Here is a 27,748-nt window from a genome sequence, read left to right on the forward strand (position 1 = left end):
CCTTTGTTTGTTTGTTTATTTTTATTTTCTGCTTTTTTAGTTTGCCATGCATTATGCTAAAAAACTATAGCTTTACATTTAATACCTTCGCTTGCTGTCGCCCTCTCCAGAGGGCAAAGAAAGCCTGTACTTGCCTCACACCACTAAGCTGTCTCTGCAGGGGTGAGTTAATTGGATCTCTGCAACTGTTTTGTGTAGCTTGGTAGCACAAGGCAGGAGAAACATGTAAAATTCAGCTCGTTGAGAGGAAGAAATGAAGGCATGGTCAAAAGCGCTGAGCTCTGAAGAGCAGTGCAAAAGCTACATCGCCAGCCTTCTGCTACCACACTCCCTTTTTTTGAGAGAATCCTTCACACACCACAAAGATGGGGATTCAGAACAGACCCCTTCACTGGAACAGTGTAAGCCAAAACTCCAGCTAGAGAATGGTCCGGAACCACCATTTGTGAAAAACTACTCAAAACTCAGCGGACTTTATTTTGAAGAATGTTTTGCTCTCTGAGCTGTAAGTATGTGCTCTTACAAAAAAGAACAGTGTGAACATGAGGGTTGGTTAAGGGTGAAAGTTATTGATGGTGCTGAATGTAAGGGCATATTGCTGAAACATCTGCTCCTATTGTATGGTGAGGTCTCCAATAATAAACAGTCTTCAATGTAAAAACAGGGTCTGCCATATAAGCTGCAGATGCAATTTGGCAAATATGACTTTGGTGACCATGCTGATTTGCCTAGGTTTAAGAGTCCTAAGAACTGAAATATATTTGGTTTCTGCTAAAACCCAGTAGTCATAACTGCATTCTCCTCCTATAAGCTGTATGACTGATGCACAGCCCAAAATACTGGTTTTATCAACCCTGAAGACTAACTGAAGGTTCTAATCTCTGCAAGCCCTGTTAAGGAAAAAAAAAAATTGCTTTCTAAGGTGTTGTGGTTTAACCCCAGCCAGCAACTAAGCACCACACAGCTGCTCACTCACTCCTCCCCACCCAGTGGGATGGGGAGGAGAATCAAAAAAAAAAGGAGTAAACCTTCTGGGTTGAGAGAAGAATGATTTAATAGCTAAAGTAAAATAAAATATAGTAGTAGTAGTAATAATAATAATAAATGTAATAATTGTAATGAAAAGGAACATTAAAAAAAAAAAAGAGAAATCAAACCCAAGAAAAGACAAGTGATGCACAATGCAATTGCTCACCACCTGCCGACCAATGCCCAAGCAGGAATCTGTCCCTCCTAGTCTACTCCCCCCAGTTTATATACTGAGCATGACATCCTGTGGTATGGAATATCCCTTTGGCCAGTTTGGGTCAGCTATCCTGGCCATGCTCCCTCCCCCAGCTTCTTGCACACCTGCTGGCAGAGCATGGGAAACTGAAAAATCCTTAATTTAGGATAAGTGGGAAACTGAAAAATCCTTAATTTAGGATAAGGGCTATCTAGCAACAACTAAACCATTAGTGTGTTATCAACATTCTCACACTAAACCCAAAACACTGTACCAGCTACTAAGAAGAAAATTAACTCTATCCCAGCCAAAACCAGGACATAAGCACTATTCAAGCCCTGGGAAACAGTCACAGAAGTCAGAACTATGTTTTCCTGGAGTTTCCATTTAGAAATACCCATCTTTACTCCTAATTTTTCCAGGAAAAAAAGACTTTTAGAAATAACTGTCACATTTAGTTGATAAAGGCATTAAAGTTGATTTTGAAACAGAACGGAAGGCTAAACAACAAAGCTCTCATGTTTTCAGGGCAAAGATTCAGGAATATAAATGAGAGAATATTCATAACTTTATTCAACTTCAGCAAGTTCATGAACTTACACAACATGTGTAAATAGAAAGTCGAAGTAGAGTCTCCAAGTCTGCCAAAACACTAAGTACACTCTTGTTATTACACAAGATGAAAGTTATTTAGAAAGACAATCCCACAAGGGGAGAATTTTTGTTTTCATAAGCACAAGTTTCATCTCAAATTGCATCTGGCTTGCATGTGTCATTGGATGGTGCAAAGTACCCTCCAAAATCAAGTGGTCTCTTACTGAAGTAAGTGCCTAGAAAATTGCTAGTGCTTTTCTGGTGATAAATAATGATATAAAATATGTATCACTAGAACCATCCTTTATGTTATATACATACACATACAATTTCCTTCTTTTAAACCTCTTCCTCATTATACATACAACATGGATTTTTATATAAAGTTTACTGATGTATGCTTGTTACTGGATGGTCACTTCAGCACATGCACACAAGAAAAAAAAACCAACACAAAAAAACCAAAACCAAAAACCAGGTCCATTGATTTCTCTAATGTATAGTAGATGTGAAACACATCATTAACCAGAATATTTTGTATCATTGCATTAATTCAAAGTAATTAAATAATTAGAATGTGGTCTACAGCCTTCAGAGTTTTTGTCCTATGCTTTCACTTAAAGCAGCTGATGGAGACAGACGGCTTTCTTGCAGTTACAATGTTCCTTCAGCTATTCATTGAACTACTGGAAAAACCTTACTCTAGTCCAAAAATATGCTCATGAAATTTAAACAAGAACCCAGAACAGATTTTGTTGCAATTTAGCATTTTGCACAGTTAACAATACCGTGGTCAACTCGAGGCACATAAGCACCAAGGTAGTCTGAACATTTGGTCTTCGTATTTCCAAGATAATTAAACACTTCTGTGGACTAATTTTTTCTGTCTGAGTGGACTAAGAGCTCTAATGCTGCATGGTGCAATGTCTTAAGAGGCAGCTCTCTCCATACTATCTATCTCGCCTCTACACCTCTGAAAAAGATGTAGGAGAATGGTAGCAACTTTGTTGAACTACCACGGACTTGCTCTAAGTCAGTCATAAAGCACATAACTGGGAGCACCTACTTTTTCAGACACCCTAGCATGACTTGCCAGATATCAAAAATCAGAGTCTTTATGCATCAAAGGTAAGACCCCTTAATTCTTCTCTCATCTGCAGGTCTTCACACAATGGGGCCTGTGACATGCTCACTCTGGCAACCACACGTGTACCACTTTCAGTGGTACAATGACTAAAATTTTCTTTCAACAATATGGGAGGGAGAGACAATTTAAGAGCTGAAGCAGCATTTTTATATTAAAATGATGGAAAATTAGTAATTATACTTTCTCTTTCAATGCTCCATTTAGATGATAAACAATTGCTTACCTCCTTGAATTCCTCGGACTGTAGCAGTTTTACCAGCATTATCAAGACCCACCATTATTAGTGTCACCTTCCTCCAAAAGGAGAAAAAAAAAAAAAAAAAGACATTTCAAATCTTTTTTCCTCTAGTTAGACTTCACTTATTTTATTAAGTTTTTTTTAATACATGCATAGCAAATTTACCACAAAGTAGTAGAAAGAATAGGTATCAAAATACCAAGTAGCAGGCATTGTTACAATTGTGTATCTGGTGTTCAGTATGTCAAACCATCTGATTAGACAGAACAGCAGAACAAGGTATGAAATGAGAAGTCTAGTATTGTGCTGTAAGTTTCGCATGAGCCAATGATTTTGCTTTCAACTTGTATCTGCCTGCTGAAATTTAATTTCACGGTACTGTAAATTTTATCTTTTTTTGGTGTGGTCATGGTCTCTTTAACAATTTCTATAATTTCATTTCCATTCCCCTGTATTTTTACCATCTCTCTGGCTCAAAGTTATGCCTATACTAGAAATTAATTTCTGTCTCAACCAGTGCATCTGAACAACACTATACAGTATGCAACACTTGTGTAGACAACATCAGATGCTGTAAATAAGCCGCACCGGTACTCATCATGCCTTTGTTTCAAGCAAGAGCAATCTAGACTGCAAATGTGCAAACCAGTGCTGTTGAGTACGTACAATACTTTAGCAAACTGGTATACAGGTTAGAATTTATACCAGGATAGGATTTTAAGTAAAGCAATAGGAAAAACATATCTATGTGTATACCTCAATTGTTCCTCCTATTCACAAAGACTCAGAGGAGTCAAAGGAATTTGCTCAATTTTATGCCCCTTTGAGTGAAGGAATACTAAAAACATTGTTATTTCCGGTCTTAAAACTATAATAGCATCATACATGAAGTATAGTTTATGCAAGTTCTTTCAGAAGAGCCAAAAAACTCTGAGAAAAGAACCTAAAAATGAACAGTAGGACCATAGTAAATTAACAGTAAGCTAAAATCAGAACAGCCATGAACATCTATAAACTCACAATCGTCTACAGTACATTGGTGGTGTCAGAAAGCTATTCAATCCAATATAGTTCTTTGAACAGCAGCACCTTCTGTAAAACCTAAACTATGTACTGTTGAAGAAAAGAACAAATCTTCCTACATGAGCGTGAAGTATAAGTAAGTGTGGTATACCCTTTATTTCCCTCCCCCACAGTTTGAAACAAACTATGCACTATCTACGCATCTCTGCTAATTGGAGGGAAAAGGATGCAGGATGTCAAAGTAAAAGTAACAGAAACAAACAAGAAGTGTAGAATTCCGTAAGTGAGAATGGATCACCAGGCTACCCACAAAATGCAGTATTAAGTTACTTAGATAATAGTAAGCAAACTAGTATGACACTGGGGCTACAGTCTGCTCTTGACAACAAAGTATTTTAACACATTACACTTCAGAATCTCAAAATGCAGAAACTAAATCAGTAAGACAAAAACCAAATAAACTTTACATAAACATTCTATCATCATGCCATAATGCTCAAGTTGAGGAAATGGTATGCGAAGCACATTATTTTGAACTTTATACCTTCCTGAAGTCAGAAACAAAGTACCCGAATTAGAGATGACTAACATTTAACTTTTAAGTTCAGAAGATGTATTGATTCTCTCTTGGAGAAAAAAATGACAGATTTTGTCTCAGAAATAAAAAATATGAAACAATGGTATATAGCAAATAAAGTAAAACATAGGTGAGAGGACAGTTTGGGAGGGTCTGTGCAGAAATGTAAAATACTTTCACATGTTTACCTCACAGGTTCCTGCCACCGTTTTAACCAGCTGCAGCAATTGGCCATTAGACTGAACATCCCTCTTCATTAGCCATCCAGAGCCATGCAAGCTACAGAAACAATGTGGACAGGCCAGAACAACACAAGAAGACTGCGAGAGAGACTGCAGAGACCCAGATGTCTTGTTACAGCTAGGGGGGAAAAAGAAAAAAAAAAAAAAAAAAAAAAAAAAAAGAAATGCATAGTTAGCCCCTATGTATAACCAAGGCAAGCCATTTCCCTGGCAGCAGCCTGTCTATTCAGAGTGTGTCATATTCAGTCAGCCCCATGACAGTCTCATTATGTCTTTCACCTTTCCATCCTCTCACACTTCATCTGTCCCCATTTTACATATCTGGGCAGCAACAACACAATACTCACACAAAATGATAATGCAAGACCACTGTACATAAGGAAACCTGCAAGTTAGAGCAGTAAGATACATCAGGCTATGGAATTCCAGTGCTTGCCTCGCTAACACATCCCACAGCTCTGACAAAATGAGGACCAATTTCAAGCACGAGTAAGGCTTGCAAGAACATAAAAGGATAAGACATTAAAAGCAAACAAAGAATATCCTACCTGTTAAGTACATTCCTTTAACTGTCAATTTCTTTTACACAGAAAGATTGCACAAGGAAACTGGGTTCTCTAGCCAGTACTTTGAGGAACTGGCAACTTAATGTCTAGTAATTGTCACTAAGTTAAATGGAAGTATCAAGTACTTCCATTATTTTACTATCCCACTTTTCAAGCGGGAGGAAGAAACAGAATATTCTTTCTGGTGTTGCTCTGTGGAACAAACAATAGAGAATAACTGTGCGATCATGTGCATGTTTACTTCTTTGTATGTACGCATAGCTATGAAACAGTAAAGCTTACACAAGCCATGCAGTCAAGTGCACAACGATGCAAAAGCTTTAAAACCCCCATAGTTACTCAGCTACGATAATCCTACTGCAAACGACAGCAGTTGTCCAGGTAAAGGCCTTTCCCTGGCAAGCTTTGGGCAATTTTGCTTCACGAGTTCAAATCCACAGACTCCCTGGTAGGACGATGTACCAAGCCTGGCTGTTATTTTCTTCACAGCAGCCTGCAATGTGCTTTGCATTTTTGGCTAAAACACTGCTGATATCACACAAATACTTTGGCTATTACTGGACAGTGCTTGCACAGCATCGAGGCTTTCTCTCTTTCCCACTCTGCCCTGCCCACCTCTCCCCCAAGCCTCCTGGCTGGGCAGGGGGGGGTAAGAGTTTGGGAGGGGACACAGCCAGGACAGCTGACCCCAACTGAACAAGGGGATATCCCATACCATACAATGTCATCCTCAGTAAAAAAATAGCTCAGGGAAAAGAGGAAGGGGGAACGTTCATGGTTATTGCGTTTGTCTTCCCAAGCAGTTGTTGAGCGTGCTGAGGCCCGCTGAACATCTCCCCACTGATGGGAAGAAATGATTAATTCCTCTTTTTATTCTGCTTGAGCATGCAGCTTTTGCTTTCCCCATTAAACTGCCATTAACTCTATCCCTGAGTCTTCTCACCGTCCTATCTTCTCCCCATCCCATGGGAGAGGGGAGTGTGCAAGTCACCGGGTGCATGTTTAAGCTGTTGGGCAGGGTCAAGCCACCACAGTCCTCCTCTGTGCCAAGGTGGGGCTAAAGATAATGACAACTTTGTTCTGAGCACATTATAGTTGTTAATTGGCAGGCTCCTAGGCTGGTCACTGAGCTTGCTTACTGTCCTGAATATTAGAGTCCAACACTTGTTAGTGGCTGGAAAAGGCTGTTTAGGTTGCTCCTCCCTTGGGAAAAGGCAAAGCCATTTGTGGGACTATGTCTGCTCACATGCACTTGGTGGGTATTGTGGAAAGATGGGGAAATCCAGTGTGTATCTCAAGGAGATTTAAACTTAGGGGAAAATAATCCATGATTTGAGTTGTATGTTACAGGAACAGTACAGCAGAAACCACTTGAAGCAAAGGAGGATGAGCCTTCTGAGGACCAGGCGAGCGTGGCGGTGACTCCACCAAGTGGGTCTTGGCACCCAACAGGCCGCTGCCCCTGCACTGAGTGACTACCTCCAGGGATGGAGCCCAAGTCATCAACTGTTCTTATCCGGGGAGCAGGAGGCAGCTATGGAACAGGGGAATAATATCCGTGCATATGTCATGGGACAGGGGGTGGTGGTTGACAACATACCAATCTCTCCTCCAGAGATGATCACAACCCTTGCAGAAGGAATGTGCACTATCACCTCAGCTCATAGGCTCACATCATCTTAGCTCCCATTTTGATCAGCAGCTTAGGTGAAAAAAACCAACCAGATTCACATCAGAACAGCTGAGATGTGGACAGATATTCCCTACCGCTAACTTGCCTCCATGAGCAGATTAACCGAGAGTAGTAACACTTTGAATTACCACAGCAAGTTTCCTAAAGCTGTTTCTCAATATTTTTTTTAAACAAGGAAATTCCTTTCATATTTTAAATGATAACTAACCTCAAACAAAGGTAATTTCAAATTATGCAGAAAACTGAATAATGAAAGATGATAACAACTTTGCAAAGTTGTCATCTCCCCAAACTAGACCAATAAAAGTAGAAAAAAAATTGAGGAACTATGCCTAACAAACATATTTTTTCCCTAACAAACTATGATGGTCTAGATAATTTATACTGGTAGGAACTGGGAACTCCTCCTGATCTTATGAAGCTGCTGTATTCAAGGATGTCTTTGTGTGGATCTGCCATCATTCAGTGTCAGAAACAGGTCAGATTTCTTCCAGAGCAGAGACAACAGATACTCTTCAAATATTTATATTCCATTATACAAGGCACCTGAGAATAGCTTCTCCACAGGAAAGTTTAGTGTATGAAGAACAGAGAAGATCTTAAAAAGGACAGCAAGATGATTACAACTATTACAAATATTAAAATCGGGCTCTGATACATGCAAAATAAAAAAAAAAAAAAAAATTTCCCACATGCAGTGGAATATGGTGTCTCAACCCACAAGCAAGCACCAACAAAGCTAACTTTGAGAACGTAGCTACACAAATTTTCACCTAGTTCTGCTGAAAAGCAAAATGTAACAGCTCACTGCACAATGCACTGACAAAAATGTAACATTTTCAGTGCCTGAGCATAATCACAGAACAATTTCCACCCCATGTTACACAGATTGTCTAGATTTGCAAATTGTCAAAAATTGCTCTAAAGCACAGATATGGCCCATAGGATTCAAATGGGATTCACGAGATGAAGAAAACTCATTAAAGAGTGAAGAGGAGAGGACGACTACATCATAGCAGAGGATTCTTGTTTAAATATGAAACTCTAAAGGGGGGTGGGTGGGAGGGAGGTGACAAATAAGATGAAAAACTTCCAAAATATGCCACTATAGGAGGGAAGGGCATTCAACACTGCTGAGAAAATTATGGTAGGGAGGCAAATTGCATTGTGTTATGCTATTTTGGAGAGACTTGATCTCTGAAATACATATGGAACATACTACATGTATTTTATGTGTTGCATTAACAACATTCAGAAGTTGTTCCAAATATTATACCTGTCAGCTTGAACTCTTTATGCTTGTTGAGGTGAAGCAAAACCAACAGGCCCACAAGCTCAGAAATAACGTAAATCTGTGTAGTTAAGCCAGTATACCGCTTAGGTCAGCACACGTACCAAGGACTAAGAATGTCAAAGATCCCACTTTTAGGTAAGAGAACAGAAAAAGTGTACTACAGAGACTATGAAAAACATGACAGATAACTGCATTAACTCTTAACGCACTAGATTAAGATCAAGAGCTACTTAGCAGCCCGTATGTTATGTGATCCAAAGTACTGGGTACCAGCAAGTCCAACACCCAAAGTCATCTGATGAATAAGTTTATCTACTTCCACATCAAAGTACAAAACAAGTGCCTTTTACCCATTTCATTGTCAGAGTTTACATTAAATGTTCTGCCTTTGGTAGAGGCTTTTATGATAGAGAATTTTTCCAGTCATACCAAGCTCTCACTTTAAAACATAATTAAACAAGCCATTCAAAGCTGACCCTCCTCATAAAATTTGTTTAACTTCTTACTGTGATGTTCCTTGCCTGACTTGTTTGAATTTTAGTTATAAAAACACAGTATTTTAGTTGTATTGGGTTATACTTTGAACAGCAAACCAAGTGACTGAGCAGTAAAGAAGGCATATTGAGCAAAAATCTGAACACCGTCCTCTCTGCCAAAATTGCAGTGTAGTTAACAGGTGCATGACGTGCAAACAAGAACTGTAACGTCCTGAAAGACTGAGGCATACAAGTATTTGTGAGAAATAGCTCTAGGACCATCAGTTCTTCCGCGAAGAAAAGTTACTACAAGACTAGCAGTTCCAGTGAGTTTCCGTACTTCCCAGACACGCTCCTACCCTTCTTGTGTTTCCAAAAAAGAAGCACCCCTAAAATCCAGACCTTGGTTCAGGCAGGTTTCCTTTGCTTGTCTCTTCCACTCTGGGAGTACAGTTTTTATTAAAAAAAAAAATAATAAATCAACATTTCAGGGAAAATCCGCTCTCTGTTGCTTACAGACTCACACGCAGGCTGCCAAACACCCACAGCCCGAGGCTGCCGTTGCGGAGACGCACCGGGGTGTTTTACTTGGCGAGACTGGAGCCGAGCCGGCACAAACTCGATCTCCGCCGCCGCCGGCGACCCGAGCAGGACGCTCGGCCCGAGCCCGCCGGGGCGACCCCTCTCCACCGCGGCCACCTCACCCGCCAGCCCGCCCGGGAGCCGCCCCAGCCCCTGAGCTGACCCGCTCCGACCCCGAGCTCCCAACCTCGCTCCTCGCCCACGGCGCTTCGGGAAAGACGGGCCCCGGCGGGGCCGGACCGGGCCGGGGGGACGAGCCGCACAACCAGCCGCCTCACACCAACGGCCGCGGCGGCCGGCAGCGCGTCCCCCCCCCCCCCCCCCCCCCGCCCCGGAGCCGCCGCCGCTGCCGCTGCCTGCGCGCCCGCCGGCACTTACCGGCCGCTCAGCGGCGGCGATGAGGCCGCGCAGTCCGAGCGCTATCGGCTCCGCGCTGCCCGCCCGCGCCCCAGGGGGCTCCGCGCCGCGCAGCCCGTCCCCGCCACGGCGGCGGCCAGCGGGACTGGCGCTGCCCCGGGCGACGGGAGGGCCGCGGCCGAACGCGGGGAGGGGGAGGGGGAGGCGGCGGCCGCGGCGCTCCGCTCGGCTCCGCCGCGCCGGGCCCGACGCGGCAGCTCCGGGGTCACGTGCCCGGCACCCCGCTCACGCCAAGCCGCTCATTGGTGGGAGCCGAGATCTCCGAGGCGGTGGGGACGCGTAACCAGGCCGGTAGCCCCTGGTTACCGACAACGGGAGAGAGGAAGGGACAAACTTGAGGGCCGCGGCGGAGAGCGAAGGCAGGCGACGCCAGCGCACGGGCGGAGAGGCGCGAGCGGGCGGGCCCGCGCCTAACCAATGGGAGCGGGCGGGTGCCCCGGTGCCGGCGGAGGATCGGCCAATCAGCTGTAAGGGGGCGAGGACGGGACGCTCCTCCACCCCGGTGCCCCCAGCCCGAAAGTAAACAACAGCGCGCGCGCGCGGCCGGGCCCGGCGCGACCCTCCAGCCGTGACCCCCGCCGGCCCCGCGTTGCGCCTCTCCCGCTGGTGCGGGGCCGTCCCTGGTTCGCGCCCTCCCGCTCGCGGCGCGCCGGCAGCCGCTGCCGGGAGGATGCCCGCGGGCCGCCGCGGGCCCGGCTGCCGCCGCCGCCGCCCCCCCGGGGCCGCCCCTCGGCTTGGCCCGGCCGCGGGTCAGGCGCCAGCCGTCCCCGCGGCGCTGCCCCCGGCGGCCTGCTGACGCTCCCGCAGGGCAAGGCTGCCCGGACGCGGCCCAGCCTCCCCCCCCCCCCCCCCGCCCCGCTGCCCCTCCCTCCCGCCCCCAGAGGCTCGCCCGGCCCCGCCGCCCCGGCCGCCGCGCAGAGGAGGCGTCGCGCAGTCACGGCGCCGTGCCCGGTCCCGGCCGCCCCCCGCCCCCGGTAGCGATGAGGCCGCGGGGCAGGCGGTGTGTCCCGCTGCTGGCGGGCCTGGCGGTGGCCATCGCCCTGGCGGAGGCCGCGACCTGTGAGTGAGTGAGGCGAGGCGAGGCGGGGGGGGGGCCGGGAAGGCGAGCGGGGCCGGGACGCGCGGGCGGTGTCCGTTAGCGCCCCTCGCGCTCCCAGCCGCCCGTCCCTCAGCCCCGGGGGGCGAGGGGCCCCGCGGCAGGCTGCCGACCCGCGGGCGTGGGGACGGGGTGCCGCAGGCGGCCGCCTCGGCACCCAGGCGAGGGGTCGGCCCGGGACGGTGCGGTGGGGGCGGCCCTCCCCACCGGCCCGGTGCATCGCGTCCTCCCTCCCCGGATAGGTGCCGCTGAGCCACCGCGTTGGCGGAGCGCCTTGACCCCGTCGGTTTTTTGGCCGCTTTCTGGAAGCCAGCGGTTACCGTTGGGGCAGCCGAGCTGTAACTGGGGGCCGGTGGCGGCTCTGAAGCTGTTCGCGGCCGAAACGCAGCCCTGCGGCTCGGGGGAAAGCGTGCCTTCGATTAGCTTGGAAGGAAACCCCTCGATAGATCACGGTCTCGGGAGAGTGGCGTTATTGTGGAGTGCAGGCAAAGCGGCCCTGACTCTCTTGATAAGTTCAGACCTGTCGGCCTAGGTAAGAACTACTCGCTCTCACATACAGATTAAAAAACAAAACCCCCAAACAAAATCAAAGCTTATGGCTTTGACATGGAAGTCTTTGAGCTTAGTAGTAAAAGACAACAGCGGGTGTCTGGAGCAAGCGGAATTGCAGCTCAAAGTAAGCCTGTTTCTGACGTGTTTTACTAATGATTAAACAGGCAGAAGAAAAACCTAATGTTTGCTATTCAGAGTTCTGTTTGAATGCTAGGGATTCTGACTATGAAGGGAACGGCATGGAAGGATGAAAGTTCATTTTATAGCTTATTTTTCAACAAGTCCTAAAAATAAATCTTCTAATAAATATTTCAGAATGTTTTTTTCTCCTGTTTTCATCACATTTTCTGTTCCATTTGTCTTCCCTACTGCATACCTTGTCAGTTTTCTCTTTCATGAACAGTGGGAAATTAGGACTTGTCCTACCCATGCAAAATTTCTGTGGTCCATGTAGTCTGGTTTCCTATCCTTGCCTCTGAACAATGCCATGGATTTCTGGAAAAGGGGGTGTGTGTGGAGAAAAAACAGAAAGATCTTAATAATGCAGCTTGTACCATTCAATAATCATAAATGGAAGTTGCCTGCTAGTCTCAGTGCAGCTGCATTTGGTCCAACATCCAGTGAGGGACATGTTTTGGATAAGATAGATAAGGAACAGGCAAACATTAGCAGTTGGTTGGCTTTATTTTGTTGGCTGCATAAAGCTTATGTCACTGATGAGCATTTCGGGAGTCTCTAGTCACTGGAATTATGGAGCTAATTGCAATATAACAGCTGTACAAACAAGATCATGTCACTTTCTACAGTGGCATCACATGTCCTTTTTATTCAGTCTATGGGGTCTTCTGAGTTTCTGGGAGAGCGCCCTAGTAGGCTACAACTGCTTTACACAGCTGGGATATTAGGTAAGCAGCTCTAAGCTATGTTTAACTAGCCTGCTTAAGGCAGGTTTATAGTTGCATCTGCAGTACAAAACAGCTGGAAGGAACAACTGAATATCATCTTCTCCCCCCATTTTTTTTCCTTTTCAGTAGCATTACTTCTAAACAGGTGCCTGGTGAGTAATCACTACACAGTGTCTGTACAACACCTACTGAAATCATAAGGCTATTGAATTTCTTAAGGCTTCAGTGATAACCGATTGAAACACACCGAGTACGTTAAGGGTGAACTATTGGTTTGGCAGGGTCAGAAGTGGGCTGGAGTTTCCTGTAATCAAACTGGCAGCAGCAGTCAGGATTACTTTTTTTTTAAATAAAGGTCCTATCATAATCTTTGTAAGGAAAAAAACAGTTGAATAAATACACTACTAATTCTGTGCATAGGCATTGAAATATTTGCACTAAAATATGAAATTTGCATTGAGTTACATGTTTTATTTAAACTCAAAAGTCATAGGAAATCAGCTTAGGAGAAGGCTGAACTGCTGTGATGTAGGGGAAAAGACCTGTTTCCATTACCCCGCTGTACTGGAAACACAAGGTAGGCAGTTTTATCTGGTGTAATGTCCTCAGGAACATTGCACACACTTGGAATTTTCTTGTGCTTTATTTACTGAAAAATTGTGTCAAAATGAGAATGATGTAGCTAAAGCTCAAAACAAGATTGTCTAAAGTCAGCTGTGAATTGGGCCTCATCTACACCACAGAGCCTCTGCCCCAAAGCTATGTCAGCATGCTTGCGCTGGTAGAAATCTCCAATGTAAACAAAATCCGCAGATGCAATGCACAATTTTACTACTTTGTTGTTGCTCCTTTTGCCTCAGAACAGATGGACTTTCTATATCCTTCTTATTAGTCTGCTTTTATGTAACGACAAATGCAGCCATTTACCCAAGTTAATTAAAATGACACTGCTAGCAGCAGTTGGTGATAAATAAACAATCAAAATGTTTTTCTGGGTATGCTCTCCAGTGTGGTTAGGGCTCAGAAGAGCTCTCATAAGGTCCTTCTTGTCCTGTCATCTCGCTGTGCTTTTTGCCAGTCTCTGAGCAGGCCATATGTTAGTGATGGGCTCATTGATTGAGAGAGAAGGTCTGGGAGATCCACAGTTGCAGCAGCTTCCAATTCTTTTCTCCTCCTAACTGCTGTGTGAAGGATATGTAAAAACCAGAGAATGCAAATCCAGCTCTTTAAATACATTGTTAACAACCCTTGAGATGTACTTATGGCGTACCTTAACGTTTGTGAAAGTGGAAAACAGTGGAAGACGAAAGCAGGCTTGAATCATTTCTTTTGTGCCAAGAATTTCTGGAAATGGGGGCCCAGAAAGTAAGATAAGACTTTTCTTCGAGCAGTTTCCTTGAGGATCAGTCTTCGCCTTACAGAGTTCTTTCCATTCTCCAGTAAGACCACCATGTAGATCAAAATGTATATAAAAAGAAATGAATCCTCAAAAACCAGACTGCTGCCTGCTCATGTACTTATTAGGGGGAAGAGCACAAGCTGACTTCTCCTCCTTGCATTTCTAAGCAACTTGCTGGTTGCTCTCTGAGATAAAGGTGTGCTTTAAAACTTTGGAGATATGCTGTAGTACATCCACCTTATGCTCAGGAGGTCTTACCTATTGCCTTACCTATTGTCTTACCAGAGCGGAAGCAGATAGATGAGTTTGGAGTTACAAGCTTATCCCACATTGAATACATTTAGGATGCTGTAATGGGGAGGTTTCTTCAGGTCATCATCCAATGTTGCAGCACTTCAGAGTGCTTCAGCTGTGTTCCCTGTCACTGATAGGGACCTTTAAGTAACGTGTTTAGGATGGTACGGTTTTAGTTACATCTGTCACCTAAAAGGTATTCTCGCTTCAGGTTCTGGGCCTCATTAGCTGCTATTTCTAATAAGCCATCTAAGTTTTTTACTTTCCCATTAGTGCACAGACATTGGGAGGCTGTTCTCTGACATTTGACTGCTGGCATGTCTCATAAAGGTGCTCAGGGTTTGAGGTATTACGTGCTCATGAACAGTACTGAGTTGACTATGTCTGCTTGAATTGATCTTCTTTGTAGACTAGTGATGAATATGTATGCACACCATATCTGGTTTGCACTGCAGGTGTCATGACCCTCACACAGTTGTGCTAGTCTGAGAGGTTAAGTCGTGCAAAGACTGATAAAAGAAGTGCAGGTGTGTAGAAGTGTGGTGCTCTCTAGTTAACACGTCAGCCATGCTCTTTAACCCTATCAGCTGGACTTTTTCCAATTAGGCTCATCCATTTTTCTTAGTCACAAGGTATGTCCAAAGCCTAAACTAACAAGGCAGTCTAATTTAGTCACTGTTCCTGTAGGGTTGTGTGCTCTACAGAGAACATGGAAGCAAACAAACTTCTTTCATTTTTAATATAATTTCTCAATTCACTTGTTTGTGCACCATTTGTGTAAAGGTCAATAAAATGACAGTAACAAGATACATGAAAATTAAGTAATGACACATAGCATGATGGATCTGAAATACAAAAATTAGGTAGGTTTGTGTTTTATCTTGGTAAAATGTGAATGTAGGTAGGTTGTCTGCCTTGATATTTCTCAGGATATCATTCTCACCTTTTACTTTGTCTTGTCCTTTTACAGTTCTGAAAAATAAAATAACATTTCTGTTAATTACATATAACAGGTAGCCTGATTTTATAAGACACATTTTTGGTCTCACGTAAGTTAATTAGGATCAGAATATTTACTCTCAGATCACTGAAACAGGTAATATAAAAGGCTTCACAGCTTTTTTCCACTTGTTGGTCACATATCTCACTTTGTATTATCCATAGCTAAAAAAAAAAAAAAATCTTGACCTGAATATGACATTTAAATTATGCTTCAGACATAGCATTGCACAAACTTTTTTTTTGTGACTCAGGATTTTTTTGGTCAGAAACAGCTACCCCACATACAGAAAACAGAATTCTAGGATTTCTTGCCCACATTTTCCAAAATGATAGCGAACAGCAACTCCCGACTAAGCACTTAATTCAGATTTTTGTTAGATTCTCATATTTGTTCAGTGCTTACAGCATTTTTCAGCTGTTAAAAAATAAATAACAACAGAGCTCCTTTGTTTCTACAAAGTTTTATCCCAGCAGTATGCCTCTCAGTTCCTGTTGAGGAAACGTCGAGCAAATTCTTTTATGGAAGAAAGTAAGAAGGGAAATCTAGAAAGAGAGTGCATTGAAGAATTATGCAATAAGGAAGAAGCCAGGGAAATCTTTGAAAATAATCCTGAAACTGTAAGTATCTGATGAATATCTATGAGGTAGATAGATAGTAGTTCTTTGCAGAGGGAAAGCTAGAAGTCCATAGAATTCACACTGCAAAGCTAAAAGAACCCCACTATGCAGACCAAGAACCGGTTTGAAATTCTTTTGTGTAAAGAACATGCACAATTAATAATGAAGACTGTATAAGCAAAGAGAGTAGTTGAGTAGATATTATTTTAATTCCTAGTATGGATCACCAGTTTTAGACCATAGTTGTCTGCAAGCATTCCATGTGGGGAAACTGTTGGCTTCAATTAGAATTTTACACAGAGGATGCATGGCAGTGCAGTCCTTTTAATGAAGGGATTGGACATACTACTGTGAGCTTTTTTCCTAGTGGAGAGAACTCTGTTCCTCAGTTCGTTCCCACTGCACATTATTTAGTATTAGGTATATTTTTTGTATTCATTTATATAATATATATTATATATATATAAAATATCCCTATTATATATAGGTATATTTTTTATTTATATTTTTTATTATTCAACTTCTTGTTTTTAAAAATTTCTGGTTTAGTAACAGTTTTCACGTTATTTGGAATGAATTGCATATGAGATGTTCAACGTATGCCAGGGTTTTTGTTTATTTTAGGCTGAAAAAGGGAAATAAAGGAGGCTGCTCTGCATCCAATAGCAACATTGGGCAAGATCGTCCCATTTAAAGAGACAATTTTCAAAGTAATTTTGACACCCAATTCATTTTCATTGCTTTCACTTTGAAAGTGTCCAATTCAGTGCGGTATCTTAATCTCTCCAATGAGTCTTGTGTTTATTAAATCATCTGCTGTCTTAGCCTAAACAACAGTGATGCAGAAAACTTGGTCTATATTCTGTGAGTCAAAGTGACTTTTTCTTTTTTGCTTCTTTTGTAGTTAACAAAATATATAGTACCAATATATGTTTTGGTACAAAATATACTACCAATATATTTTAGAACATATTCAGTGATATATTTTGCTGTAATTCTATCTACCTTAATTTTTCTTACTCTTTATTTTTCTTTTCTTTCTGCAGGAGTATTTTTATCCCAAATATTTAAGTAAGTACAAAAAAGCTGAACATCTCTAGTATATCATTCACTGGTCTTCTTATTTGGCTAATACTAGTTTAGTTATTCTGCTCATAGCACTTGAATGATTTCCGTGCTGGTTGTAATGCGTAGTAGCTCATAGGCAGTTCTGTGTGCTTAGATCCTAGCAGAGGCACTCAGAAGGTTGGTCTGTGATCAGCTGTCCTTAATATGTCCAGACAAGTTTTCTAATTCAAGCTGTGAGAACACAGTCTTTGAAGATGCTATGCATAAGCTGTTAATTTCAGTCTAAATGAGTGTTTGTATCATAAGCAGATTGTGTGGGTTTGCATTTGCAGGCTGCCTTGCCTCCCATCGAGCAGGGATTTTCAGGGTTACAGCAGTTACTCCAGATTCTCCAGCTGACCTGAGGGCTTGTGTCAACGGTAAGTGCTGCTGTTACTTTACCTAATGCACTCAGATCTAAGAACTCATGTGTACGTGGCTAGAAAGCAGTTCACATAGGCAGGAAAAGAGACAAATCTCCATTTAACTCAGGCAAACTCAATAATCTAAAACAGAAATTGACAAAAAATATTAGGTGAGACATAGCATTTTCAGAGCAAGCTAAGTGACTTTTTAACTTTATAAAGCATGCTGGAAAGTAAACATAATTAACTGCAAAATGGAAGGCAGAATTCTTCTAGAAACATAGAAACATCCTACACCAACCCACTGATGTTCCCTAGTATGTCCTCTGTACTCTACCATGTTTTTAATAGTTATGCCTGATTCTTTGCATCTAGCAAGTCCTGTTCTGTCAGTTAAGGGAAGAGACCATCTGCTTAATTCTCCTTTCTACCACTCTTTGGCCCATAGTTACACTGTAGCCCTTCATGAAGTGGATGACATTACCAGATGAAAAATTCAAATATTAGTTGGAAGACATAGTCGTTGACTCCAGACACAGGAAGGTCACAAAGCATGAAACTTGTGATGTTGCTGAAATATTTTTTTTTCTATGCCTATACATTGATAAGTCCAGTGTGAATTGTGTTTTTTTTCTGGTAAATTCACAGGAAGCAATCTGTACCATATGCTCTACTTGTCACAGTAGAAACTTCTCTCTAAACCTCTTAAACTTTTACAGCCCAGTTATATCAAAGAAGCTTTCAGTTAGCTTGAATAGGAATACTTATCCTTAACCATCTGACACTCTTTTTCTCATTGAAAGCAACAGAAGGCAAAAAACCCCCTTAATAATTACAGCGCACATGGTCATGGGTGAATATATTTTCCAGATCACTTGGCCAACGTGACTGCTCTCACAAACTAAAATGTACTCCCATTCATATCACTCTTTCTCACTCTCATTAGAGGTCCTGGGAGGAAAGGATTTAGCAGAGTTGTGTGAATGTGCAGTGTTTCTGTATTACCCAGTGAAAACAGCTAGTTTAGTTGATAGTCATTGTAGTCATTGTATTTCTCCATTTGGGTTCACATTATAAAATCAAATTAAATAAACTGTTACTATTGGTCAGTTACCAGGATAAAGAAGAAGTAAAGTGAGTATGCATAAAGTTTTCAAGTGTTTCCAAGGCTTAAAAGTTCAATGAAATTTATGCACATTTCCACTGCTGAGAAAGTGGAATTTAAAATTCCCATTAAAACTACATAACATTTTTTTAAAATGTTTTCATTGAGACAAAGATTTTGTGATACTGATATCAACATTTTTTTTTAAATTTTAAAAGTTTTTTCTTTCTGAACTTATCAATCCAAATTGTTTTGATATTGTCAAAATGAAAATCCAATTTTCCTAATGAGAAATAATTAAATAATTATAGGAATTAGTTTATAATAATACAGTAACTAGTTTGAATCTCAAGCTGAAAAAAAATCAAGGAATAAAAATAACAATGCAAACAGAATTGAAAAATTATATCATTGTTTTCAGATTTGTCCAAATGACTGATTTCAGAACACAAATTGAACACACATTTTAAAGGCACACATTTCTCGATAAATGGTTACAAAAATCTGTGAATATATTGACTTTTTAATCCCCATCTAGAAAGGAAAAGGAAAATTTTCACAGGAATAGAAGACCCTTTCTCATACTTTTCTATTCCAAGCAGGTATCTAAGCTGCATCTTTAAGTCCCTAAACATCTGTATCCCATAAATCTGCATACTTAATTGCTTTTGAAAATAAACACTTAAAAAATCCCTGCATTTACATCTATCCAGCTCATCATGACACATCTGATGGGTACCAAAGCCTCTGAGTCACGGAGGATACAGGTACCACGACACATTTCTTGCCACCTACTCTTTCTGTTGCAGGTGGAGTATATCTTCTGATATTTAGTTGTTTTCACAAATGTTTATCAAAAAGCATTGCTGGGTAGTAGGTCAGAAGGCACTGTGAACTGGGAAAAGAGAAACACTAGGCCTGCTTTTAGAACAAATGGCTGCTACATTACTCTTCCTGCAGTGGCATCTTAATCATTCATTTGTGGACATAACCTCTTTGTCCATCCAGTCCTATCCATCTTTTCCTGTCTTCTTCCTCTAGTGTATTTCACCAGTTCTCCTTTTTTCATTCATTGGTTTCCTCAATTTCCTTGCCCTTTATATCCTTAATTCACCTCATTCCATCTCCTCATGTTTCATACTGCCAACCCAACCCATCTTCTCTCAGTTCCGACTCTCACAAGCCCTCACTGCCTTTTGCTTAGAAACATTTAGTCAAGTTTGTTCCCCAGTTGCACACTCTGAGGGTGCCTTCCACATCTATCACATATGAAGTGCTTTGCTCATACCAACCTTAGTTCACACACTTGTTCCTGGACCTACAAAAGCAGTAAATAATCAAAAAAGAGAAAAAAAATGTAGGGAGTTTTAGAACTTACATTTGGAGATTGCTGTGAAGGATCCATACATAAACCCTATTCCTTTTATTTCTTCTGTACAATTTCTTCTGTCAGTCTGCCACTGGAGTCCCTTGGTCTGCACTGTGAATACTACATGACATGCAGCACCTATTCTAGATGTGCGCTGTAGTTTTGGAGCTTGGCTGGCCTCTGGGCTTTTGGATTTACTTGCAGCAGAATTTAATTAGAAGTAGATTTAATTGACAAATATACTAACACAGATTTTGTTAAGCTTTCTTAGTCACAGGCGGCTAAAATTATAATTCTGTGGGGCTCAGTTCTTTAGTTCCTTTGAGTGAAGTAAGAAACATTTAAGATATCCAATGAGGCCTTATGTACAGAATTTTAGCAAGTTTCAGTCTTCAGGAACACTTGCCTTTTATTCCACTTTTTTGAATCTGAACATCACTAAATGCTTTCTTCTTTTCATTCTGCTCTCTGTTTTTTAGGATGCTACTTTTTTTTTTTAAAAGCATGCCTCAGAATGACATTCTAGAGCTTTACAAGAACATAACTTTAAAGTAGAAACAATGTATTTGTCATGTTTGGAGGCCCGCAGATAAATAATCCAGAAGCTGCCAGCATATTCAAGAGACACAAATAGAACGATGCCTTATGTGGTATGCTGATGTAAGATTATGAAAATGGTGGCAAAAGTTAAAAGGACTTTATGTATTTTGGTTAGAGGAAAAAAGGCAGTGAATTCTGTGTTCTCTGCCGCAATCTATGTATTTTGAGCCTTGCTTTCTGAGATCTTGCTAGCATGTATAAAGAGTCTTCAGTCGCTCTTTATGATGCAAATTTGTTTGTCATTGATTTATAAGAGGTGACAGTATTAGACACTGATGTATCCAGTCTACCCACAGGACCTGGACAGCCAAGGCAACCTGAGGTGTTAGTTTCTCGGTAAATGTGACCCTCCTTGAACAGAGAAACTGATCTCTATAATCTTGAATTCTTGGTATTCTTGAAACATTGTTACTTCTAGTGAAATTTGTGGTAATATGATGGCACAGAGCACTGTTCTTTAAAAAGTGAAATACATCCTTAAAACATAATGAAAATAGTATCAAGTCTGTGTTTGGTCACATCTTGCAGGGATTAACATGTCTTAGTGAGGAGTCATTTGTTTTCAAGTTGTTTTCTTTCTGAAAACAGAAAAAGTACTGGTGGCTTTGTTTTTTCTCAATCACTTGCAAATTCTTGCTGACAGAATTAGTAGCAAGGTGGTTGTATGGGTACTTGATGTTATGCATTAAGCCCTTTCCTATTTCATGAAAGGTACCTGTGGGAAGAGAAGAAGGAAGACTAAACTGATCCTTGAGAAAAAAAGGCAAACAGATAACAAGTATTCCCAATGTTTTCCATCCCACAGAAATCTCAAATCAGTGTAGCCCTCTGCCATGCCATAAAGATGGATATAAGGATTGCATAGATGGACAAGCCAAATATACATGTGTCTGTAAACCAGGATGGCAAGGAGAGAAATGTGAAGAAGGTATAGTCTCTAATCTCATTATGCTGTTAGCTCTCAGGAACACTATTATAGTTCTGCTATTATTGAATAGTATCAGATCTTTAAGTATACCTACCCTCACACAGTTGGTCAATGAATGCCTTCCCCTCAGCAGAGATTTTTATTTTGTTTTCCTTCTAGATATAAATGAATGTGAAGACATAAATGGAGGTTGTAGCCAACGCTGTTCTAATTTACCTGGAAGCTACCGTTGTTTATGTGAAGACGGCTACTTCATGCATTCAAATAAAAGGGATTGTGGAGGTAGGAAGTGAGACTTAAGGAGAACATCATTACATGACAGTACATTGCCTGTTGACTAGAGAGGGGAAGGAATTTAGTCCAGTAGTTCCATAAATGCTCTAAGTCAGCAGAAGCTTGCATTGCCTCTGAAAGATGCAGTCCTGCTTCAGCTTGGCTACTCGTTCCACCTGCAGCCTTACACCACTGCAAGCATTTGGGCAACCGTATAGTGAACCAGATCGAGAAACTGAGGTGGGTTGAAACCAATTCAGGGAAAAAAAAAAAAAGAACTAAAAAAAAAAAAAAAAGAGAGAGGCTATAGATTAGATTTTGCTTCATTACTAGAGCTCCATAAAGCTTGTTTTGGTCACTAACCAGTTTCACGTACCTTTTAAGCATGCTGAAACAAGAATCTAGAGTGGTGCAATCAGCTAATATTGTTACCACGGAAATCCTGTCTGGTAAACACTGGTTTAGGCTGAATCACTCCTAATTAGTGATGCTGCTCTTTTGGGAGTTTGAAGTTCATTAGAGAAGAAACTATTAATGAATCTGAAAATGCTCTTAGTGGAGAGAAAGATTCGTCTTTTATTCATCCAGCATAATTTTTTTTCTGTACATGCTTGTGTCTGTTATTGTTGGCCATGACCTACATGCTTCATTCCATTCCAGAAAAAGACTATGTATTGACATAATTAGCAATTCTTACTGCATAGTTAGAAAAAAATACTACCTCATTCCATTTTAATGTTATATTTTATTGCCGAACTATGACAACAGTTTTGGTGAATGTCAAATAATTTAAGAGGACGGACTTAAGGGCCATCTCCCGCTGTCACGTCATTTAGTCTGTATATTATCGTGAATGAATAATTTCCAAAGAAATTCCAGAAGAACAGAAGATGGCTGTTTTGTCAAAAAGGGCAAGCAGATAAGTTGGTTAGAATCTCTGTAATTCTTGGAAAGATACTGGAAAAGCTGGTTAAAAAATAATCAAAAGATAAAAATACACTAATATACCTTAGTACCTAGAGTACTAGTTTGGTCATTTGATAAAGCAGATTTAAGTGTTTCATTACATCCAACTACAGAATTATACACCTAGGAATTTGGAGTACACACAGTAACTGTAGAAAAGTAGGCCAAATTCAGGACAGCTTTGACTTAAAAAATGTTTTGGAAGTCCTAGCAAGCTGGTGCCAGAATCTATTCTCCCTGTGCAGCACCATTTCCACAACTACTACAAAACCACAGAGAATACTAGAATGATCCCTGCACATACAAGTGGGAATTGAAGTACTACCAGGGATCTGATATTTTTCTGTCTACAAGACCTTTAGTAAGATTGATACTATATGCTGCCTCCAGTTGTCACATCTGCATTTTGAAAATGACATTGAAAAATTGGAAACAACATAGAAGATAGACACAAAAATGGTTTGAGGGATGGAGAGACAGCAAGGGACTTGAACACCTGTCAGCATAGCCAATTAAAAGATGATTGTGACATGAATTGATTGTAGCATGTAAGAAACTCTGATAGGATTATCTCTTGTCTTTCTGGATGTCTTTTTCTAAGATAGGATTTTCTTATGCAGTCTGGTCTAGCTTATAGGAAATCTGCAGACTCTTTCTCTCTATGCCTTCCTGGAAGTGCATCCCTTTTCCTGTTATCCACAGAACACATGAAAGCATGAGAAAGGTAGGCAGGCAGAGAATTCATTTTTCACTGAGGCCACGCAGAAGTGCCTTTTAGAGACCTCTGGAAATCTTTACGGCTATAGCTATAGTCTGCTATGAAAGCATGGTAGACCTAGCAAGAAAAAGCCAGTTTGCCAGCCTCACTCAGTTTGCACAGTTTTGGATAGGGTTAGGAAGAAAATGGTGCACAAGAGACAAATTTAATAACTTGTTTGTATTTCTAGATATAAATGAATGTGTGTTACATCCGAATATCTGTGGGACAGCCATCTGTAAAAACACCCTGGGGGAATATGAATGTGAATGTGCAGAAGGCTACACATATAATTCAACTTCCAAGAACTGTGAAGGTAGGCCTTTCTCCTCCCCCGCTCCCTGGCTTTTTTCTTTTTTTAATCCACTGCTATACCAAACTCCAGCATCTCATCTAGTGGTGTACTTATTAATCTTCATACTGTTTATTACAATATGACTCAATTGTTCTTTCAGAGGTTCAGTCAGGCTATATTACATGTAGTGTATACAGTTGCGATGACTTACTCCCAGACTTTGGAGGGTTTTATGGTATACTCGGGTGTTCTGCTCTTTGCCAGATAACTTTCTCAGTTCATGGGAGCTCTCCTGTCCCACTGTAGAGAGGACTTTCTGTCCAAGCTCTCAAACCAGCTAGCATATTTCTTTCAGATAACTTGGAGCAAAGTGTTGAGGATCTGCACATTAGTAGAGTGTCTTGTGCCTTGTTTTTAAGCATCATTACAGTTATAAGGATGGAATATTTGATGTCAATCAGTTCAATATGTATCCCTAACTCAAGACAAGCTATAGCAAAAGCAATTAAAAGTACTTATTTGGCAATTCCAAACTGGGCAAGATGGTTAGGAAGATTTATAAAGAGATAATCACCAGAAATGAAAACTGTACTTAAAAACTTCAAAAACTTGTCTATATCCATCTGATGGGCTGTTCAGGTGCTTATTTAGTTCTCATGGCCAGGGGCTCAGTCTCTGTCCTTTATATGTCCTTAGATCTCAGATATTGGAAAGAGCTTTTCACTGGGGTCATTGAATTCCACTTAAAATAACATCTGTCTAATCCTTCCTCAGGGTATCTAGTTATGCTAGAAAATAACAGCGTTAGAGTAAGCTGATCTCCATTCTAGGCTGGAATGGCAGTATGGCAGTTGTATAGAAGATTTTATTTAAAATAAAATGTTCTTAAATGCCCAGAAAAGGACCTATGAAAAAAGGAGCTGCACCAAAAGAATCTTTCTTCAGGACTATTCTTTTCTGAAATGAAAATCTGGAAGAAAGAATTTCAAAACAAAGTTCTGTAACAATTATAGTAAAATTGAGAAGTACTGACAGCTAGCAGTAAAGCAGCAAGAAGCCATTCATACACAGACCATCATAAAGTATTTGTTTAATTTTCCTAGAACGTATTTTATTTCTCTCTACTTGTAAAAGTTTCTGTTTAGTACACACATCAGAAATTAAATTTCAGTTGTAGAAGCGATATATAAGCTCTTAGAGTTTTACTATGAAGAGGAATTTTCTACATTGCCATTTTAAGAAAAATACATCTGTGACTGATTTTTAAATGCTGCCTTTATGTTATTGCTCAAAAGGACACAAAACTAGCTTCTTGCTGGCTATGAATCTTCTGTTCCATGGCTTTTTGTGCAGCTTTTTTGTGACAAAGCTTTGCATAGTGGCAATGATGACATATTCAGATGTCTGCTCCTTGTCCAGTTACTACAGGATTAAAATGTTACTGCAATTTTGTGTCCCTGCGTGCACTGAAATGAGAAAAACTTCACAGTCATTAATCTAATTCTCGCTCCTTTTAGTCCTTTTTGCAGATACATGGGTTGCATCAAATTGAATTTAAGTATTGTTTTTCTTCTGAAACGTGGATTCCGGAAGGTTGCAAGATGAGGACATTAAAATGAGCAAAGTCTTACCTCCTAGAAGGAGGATTATGCTGCTAAGCTTTCAGACCTTGTTGTAACCACATTAAATGAGTCACCAAATCCTGTCGAAGGACAGGATTGTGCAGACTGACAGGAATGTAGCCTTACAGAAATACTAAATGACATTAGCTTTTCATTGTCATATTGCGTGTAGGTGGCCAAATTAAATTATGCTTATTAGAAAAATCAAATTTACATACATTTATGCACAACTATCTCTGTGATGACAGATCCAGTTAGAGTGGAATAGAAGAGAGAGAGTTTGGGGTTATTTTTTCCTTACCCATTCCCAGGAGAATGTTGCTGCAGTTCTTCATCCCCACCTTTTGGGAGACACTATCAGTGGAAGATATCTGTACAGTCCAGTCTTTGTTTCATAGAAGCCATGCAATTTTGTATGCAGAATTTGATTACCTTCTTCTCACCACCTTTGCAATTTCAAACACCTTGCCAAAAGAAGGGGTAGTGGGAATGAGTAAGTATGCTTATTGTGCTAGATGGGTCTGTCTTGCAGTCAGTACTGAGGGAAAAACCAAGCTGAACCGGTATTTTAAAGAATGACCTAAGTTTTGGCATGTCTTGCCCCATATTCTTCCTTCTCTGAAGGGGGAAATTCTCTCAAAAAAGTGACTGAACCAGTTAATCAAACAGCACAGAGTATGTCTGTATTTCACTTATTAGTCCCTCCCTAGCACTAGTGTGAAAATTTGAGACAAGGAATCAGGGTTTCCCCTTCCCACATGAACAGTTTAACACACAAAAAATCCTGCCTACCTTCATCCATGCTCTGGGGAAATCACCGTATTTCCCTAGGTTTATACAGAGTAGCTCCCTTCCAAGACAGGGTATGCAGCTCTTTTGTGGCTGATTTTATCATAGCTTAGCAGCTTACCTGAAGCAAGCTATTTTAGCTTTCCACTGAAAGCAGCTGTATAAACCCAGGATGCTGCTCAGGTTCATGGGTTTGTGCAAATAGCTTCTACTGACTGCTTTATGATGTGGGACGGACATTTGGACAGATCTGTGGGAAGCCTTTGAAAGAGCTCAAACAAACATGCAAAGATGCTGACTACAGCTTGGAAGAAAAAAAAGCAGGATAGTTATAGCATAAATGATTAAAACAAACCTCGAGAAAACTTGGTCCCCTCCAGCCTGTGCATGTCAGCATTTCTGTAGCAGGACAATTAACTACGCATGGGGAGATCCTGCCATTTGGACTGATCAGGGATTCCAGAATGTCTGCTGAGGAAGGAGACTTCATACCTATCCAAGAAGCTTTCCTGTCCCTCTGCTGCTATAGTACACTCTGGAGGGATACCTTACCCTTGAGCAGTAGGTTCATTTTGGGTAATGGAAATTTACACCCCTATAAGACTGGTGCAAGTCTCTGAGTAATTGATTTAATGATAGATATTCATCTCCCAAACTGTGTGATAAACTTTCATAATAACTTCATAAGTCTCTGTCTGCAGGCCCGGGGCCTGAAGAACATGCTCAAAATTAACTACTGCTTTCAGAGAATTCAGCACTCAGATTTACTGTAGTGCTACTGGTTACCCAGTGCTTGTAGTTTTACTTTTGTACTGCTGTGCATTCAAGTACTGGAAGGGGTACAGGATCTTTCACAGAGAACAATGACTCATAAAGTGTCTACACAGAGTCATGCTCCTCTGGGAAGTGCATGGGAAACGAGGTGCTTCTTGGAGTCTCTCTACTCCAATTGCTCTTGGGAGGTGTTAGATTTTTTATTTCCTTTTACATCTCCACAGTGAAGCAGGCTATAGGCTTGGGTGTTTGGGGTTGTTTGGGTTTTTTTTTTCTTCTCTCTATGCGCTTAGGCCTAGATCAATTTCTTGTCCTTTTCAGATCCCAAAATGATCATAACTAGAAGGAATTTTTTTTTTTTTTTTTTCCCCAAAACAGGCAGGATAGGAAAGGACACAGAAAGTGTTCTTTTCACCCATGGCACATTGTGGCTAGGCTACATTTTGGATTTTGTCATTGCCTCGTTTGCATGTTAGCCAGGATGCACAAACAACAGTGACAGAAGCAGCTTCACATTGTAACACATCATCTTGTAGTCTTAGTTTTAATTAGACATCAGGTTGCCAGTCTCCAGAAATTATTAGGAAGTGACTTTCCCAGCAGAACCCCTTTCACCAAGCTGAGCTTGCAATCTACTGGGTTAGAGAACCCTCATCAAGACCATAAACAGTTTAATGATTTCTAAATGGAAAGGAGTACACATGCCAAACAAAAGAGTAAGAGGTAATCTAGTTGTAGCTGGAAGAAATGAAGGGTGTCAATCAGTTGCAAATATGCATCAGCAAATTATTTCATAACAGCTGACAAAATCCTGCCATGTGACTAATGCCCAAACATTGTCTCCAAAGCATATGGAAA

At 41.3% G+C, this 27,748-nt stretch overlaps 2 protein-coding genes across 10 annotated transcripts in view; one reads left to right on the forward strand and one right to left on the reverse strand.

The window, feature by feature from the left end:
* The window catches only part of ARL13B (ARF like GTPase 13B), a 51,451-nt gene extending 41,142 nt beyond the window's left edge, over positions 1–10,309 (reverse strand). For 3 of the 8 annotated variants that reach the window (XR_011325077.1, XR_011325076.1, XM_069785505.1), the window contains exons 1-3: positions 10,036–10,306; positions 4,993–5,164; positions 3,190–3,256 (exon numbers count right to left, since the gene is read on the reverse strand). Coding sequence is in view for 6 of the 8 variants with exons in the window: in XM_069785505.1 (XP_069641606.1) it covers positions 3,190–3,256; positions 4,993–5,061 (136 nt within the window). In the remaining 2 variants the exon portion in view is untranslated. Of the gene's footprint in view, positions 1–3,189; positions 3,261–4,992; positions 5,165–10,035 lie in introns of all 8 variants that reach the window. The other 5 variants (XM_069785510.1, XM_069785508.1, XM_069785509.1 and 2 more) reach the window with 4 other exon arrangements.
* A 497-nt stretch (positions 10,310–10,806) lies between these two features.
* The window catches only part of PROS1 (protein S), a 35,350-nt gene continuing 18,408 nt past the window's right edge, over positions 10,807–27,748 (forward strand). The window contains exons 1-7 of one of the 2 annotated variants that reach the window (XM_069785503.1): positions 10,807–11,133; positions 15,783–15,940; positions 16,987–17,011; positions 17,341–17,427; positions 21,292–21,414; positions 21,574–21,696; positions 23,601–23,726. In XM_069785503.1, coding sequence (XP_069641604.1) covers positions 11,055–11,133; positions 15,783–15,940; positions 16,987–17,011; positions 17,341–17,427; positions 21,292–21,414; positions 21,574–21,696; positions 23,601–23,726 — 721 coding nt within the window. In that variant the 5' untranslated portion in view covers positions 10,807–11,054. Of the gene's footprint in view, positions 11,134–11,166; positions 11,703–15,782; positions 15,941–16,986; positions 17,012–17,340; positions 17,428–21,291; positions 21,415–21,573; positions 21,697–23,600; positions 23,727–27,748 lie in introns of those variants that run through there. The other variant, XM_069785504.1, reaches the window with a different exon arrangement.

This window comes from Haliaeetus albicilla, chromosome 6, assembly GCF_947461875.1.
Source record: "Haliaeetus albicilla chromosome 6, bHalAlb1.1, whole genome shotgun sequence".
Taxonomy (NCBI): domain Eukaryota; kingdom Metazoa; phylum Chordata; class Aves; order Accipitriformes; family Accipitridae; genus Haliaeetus; species Haliaeetus albicilla.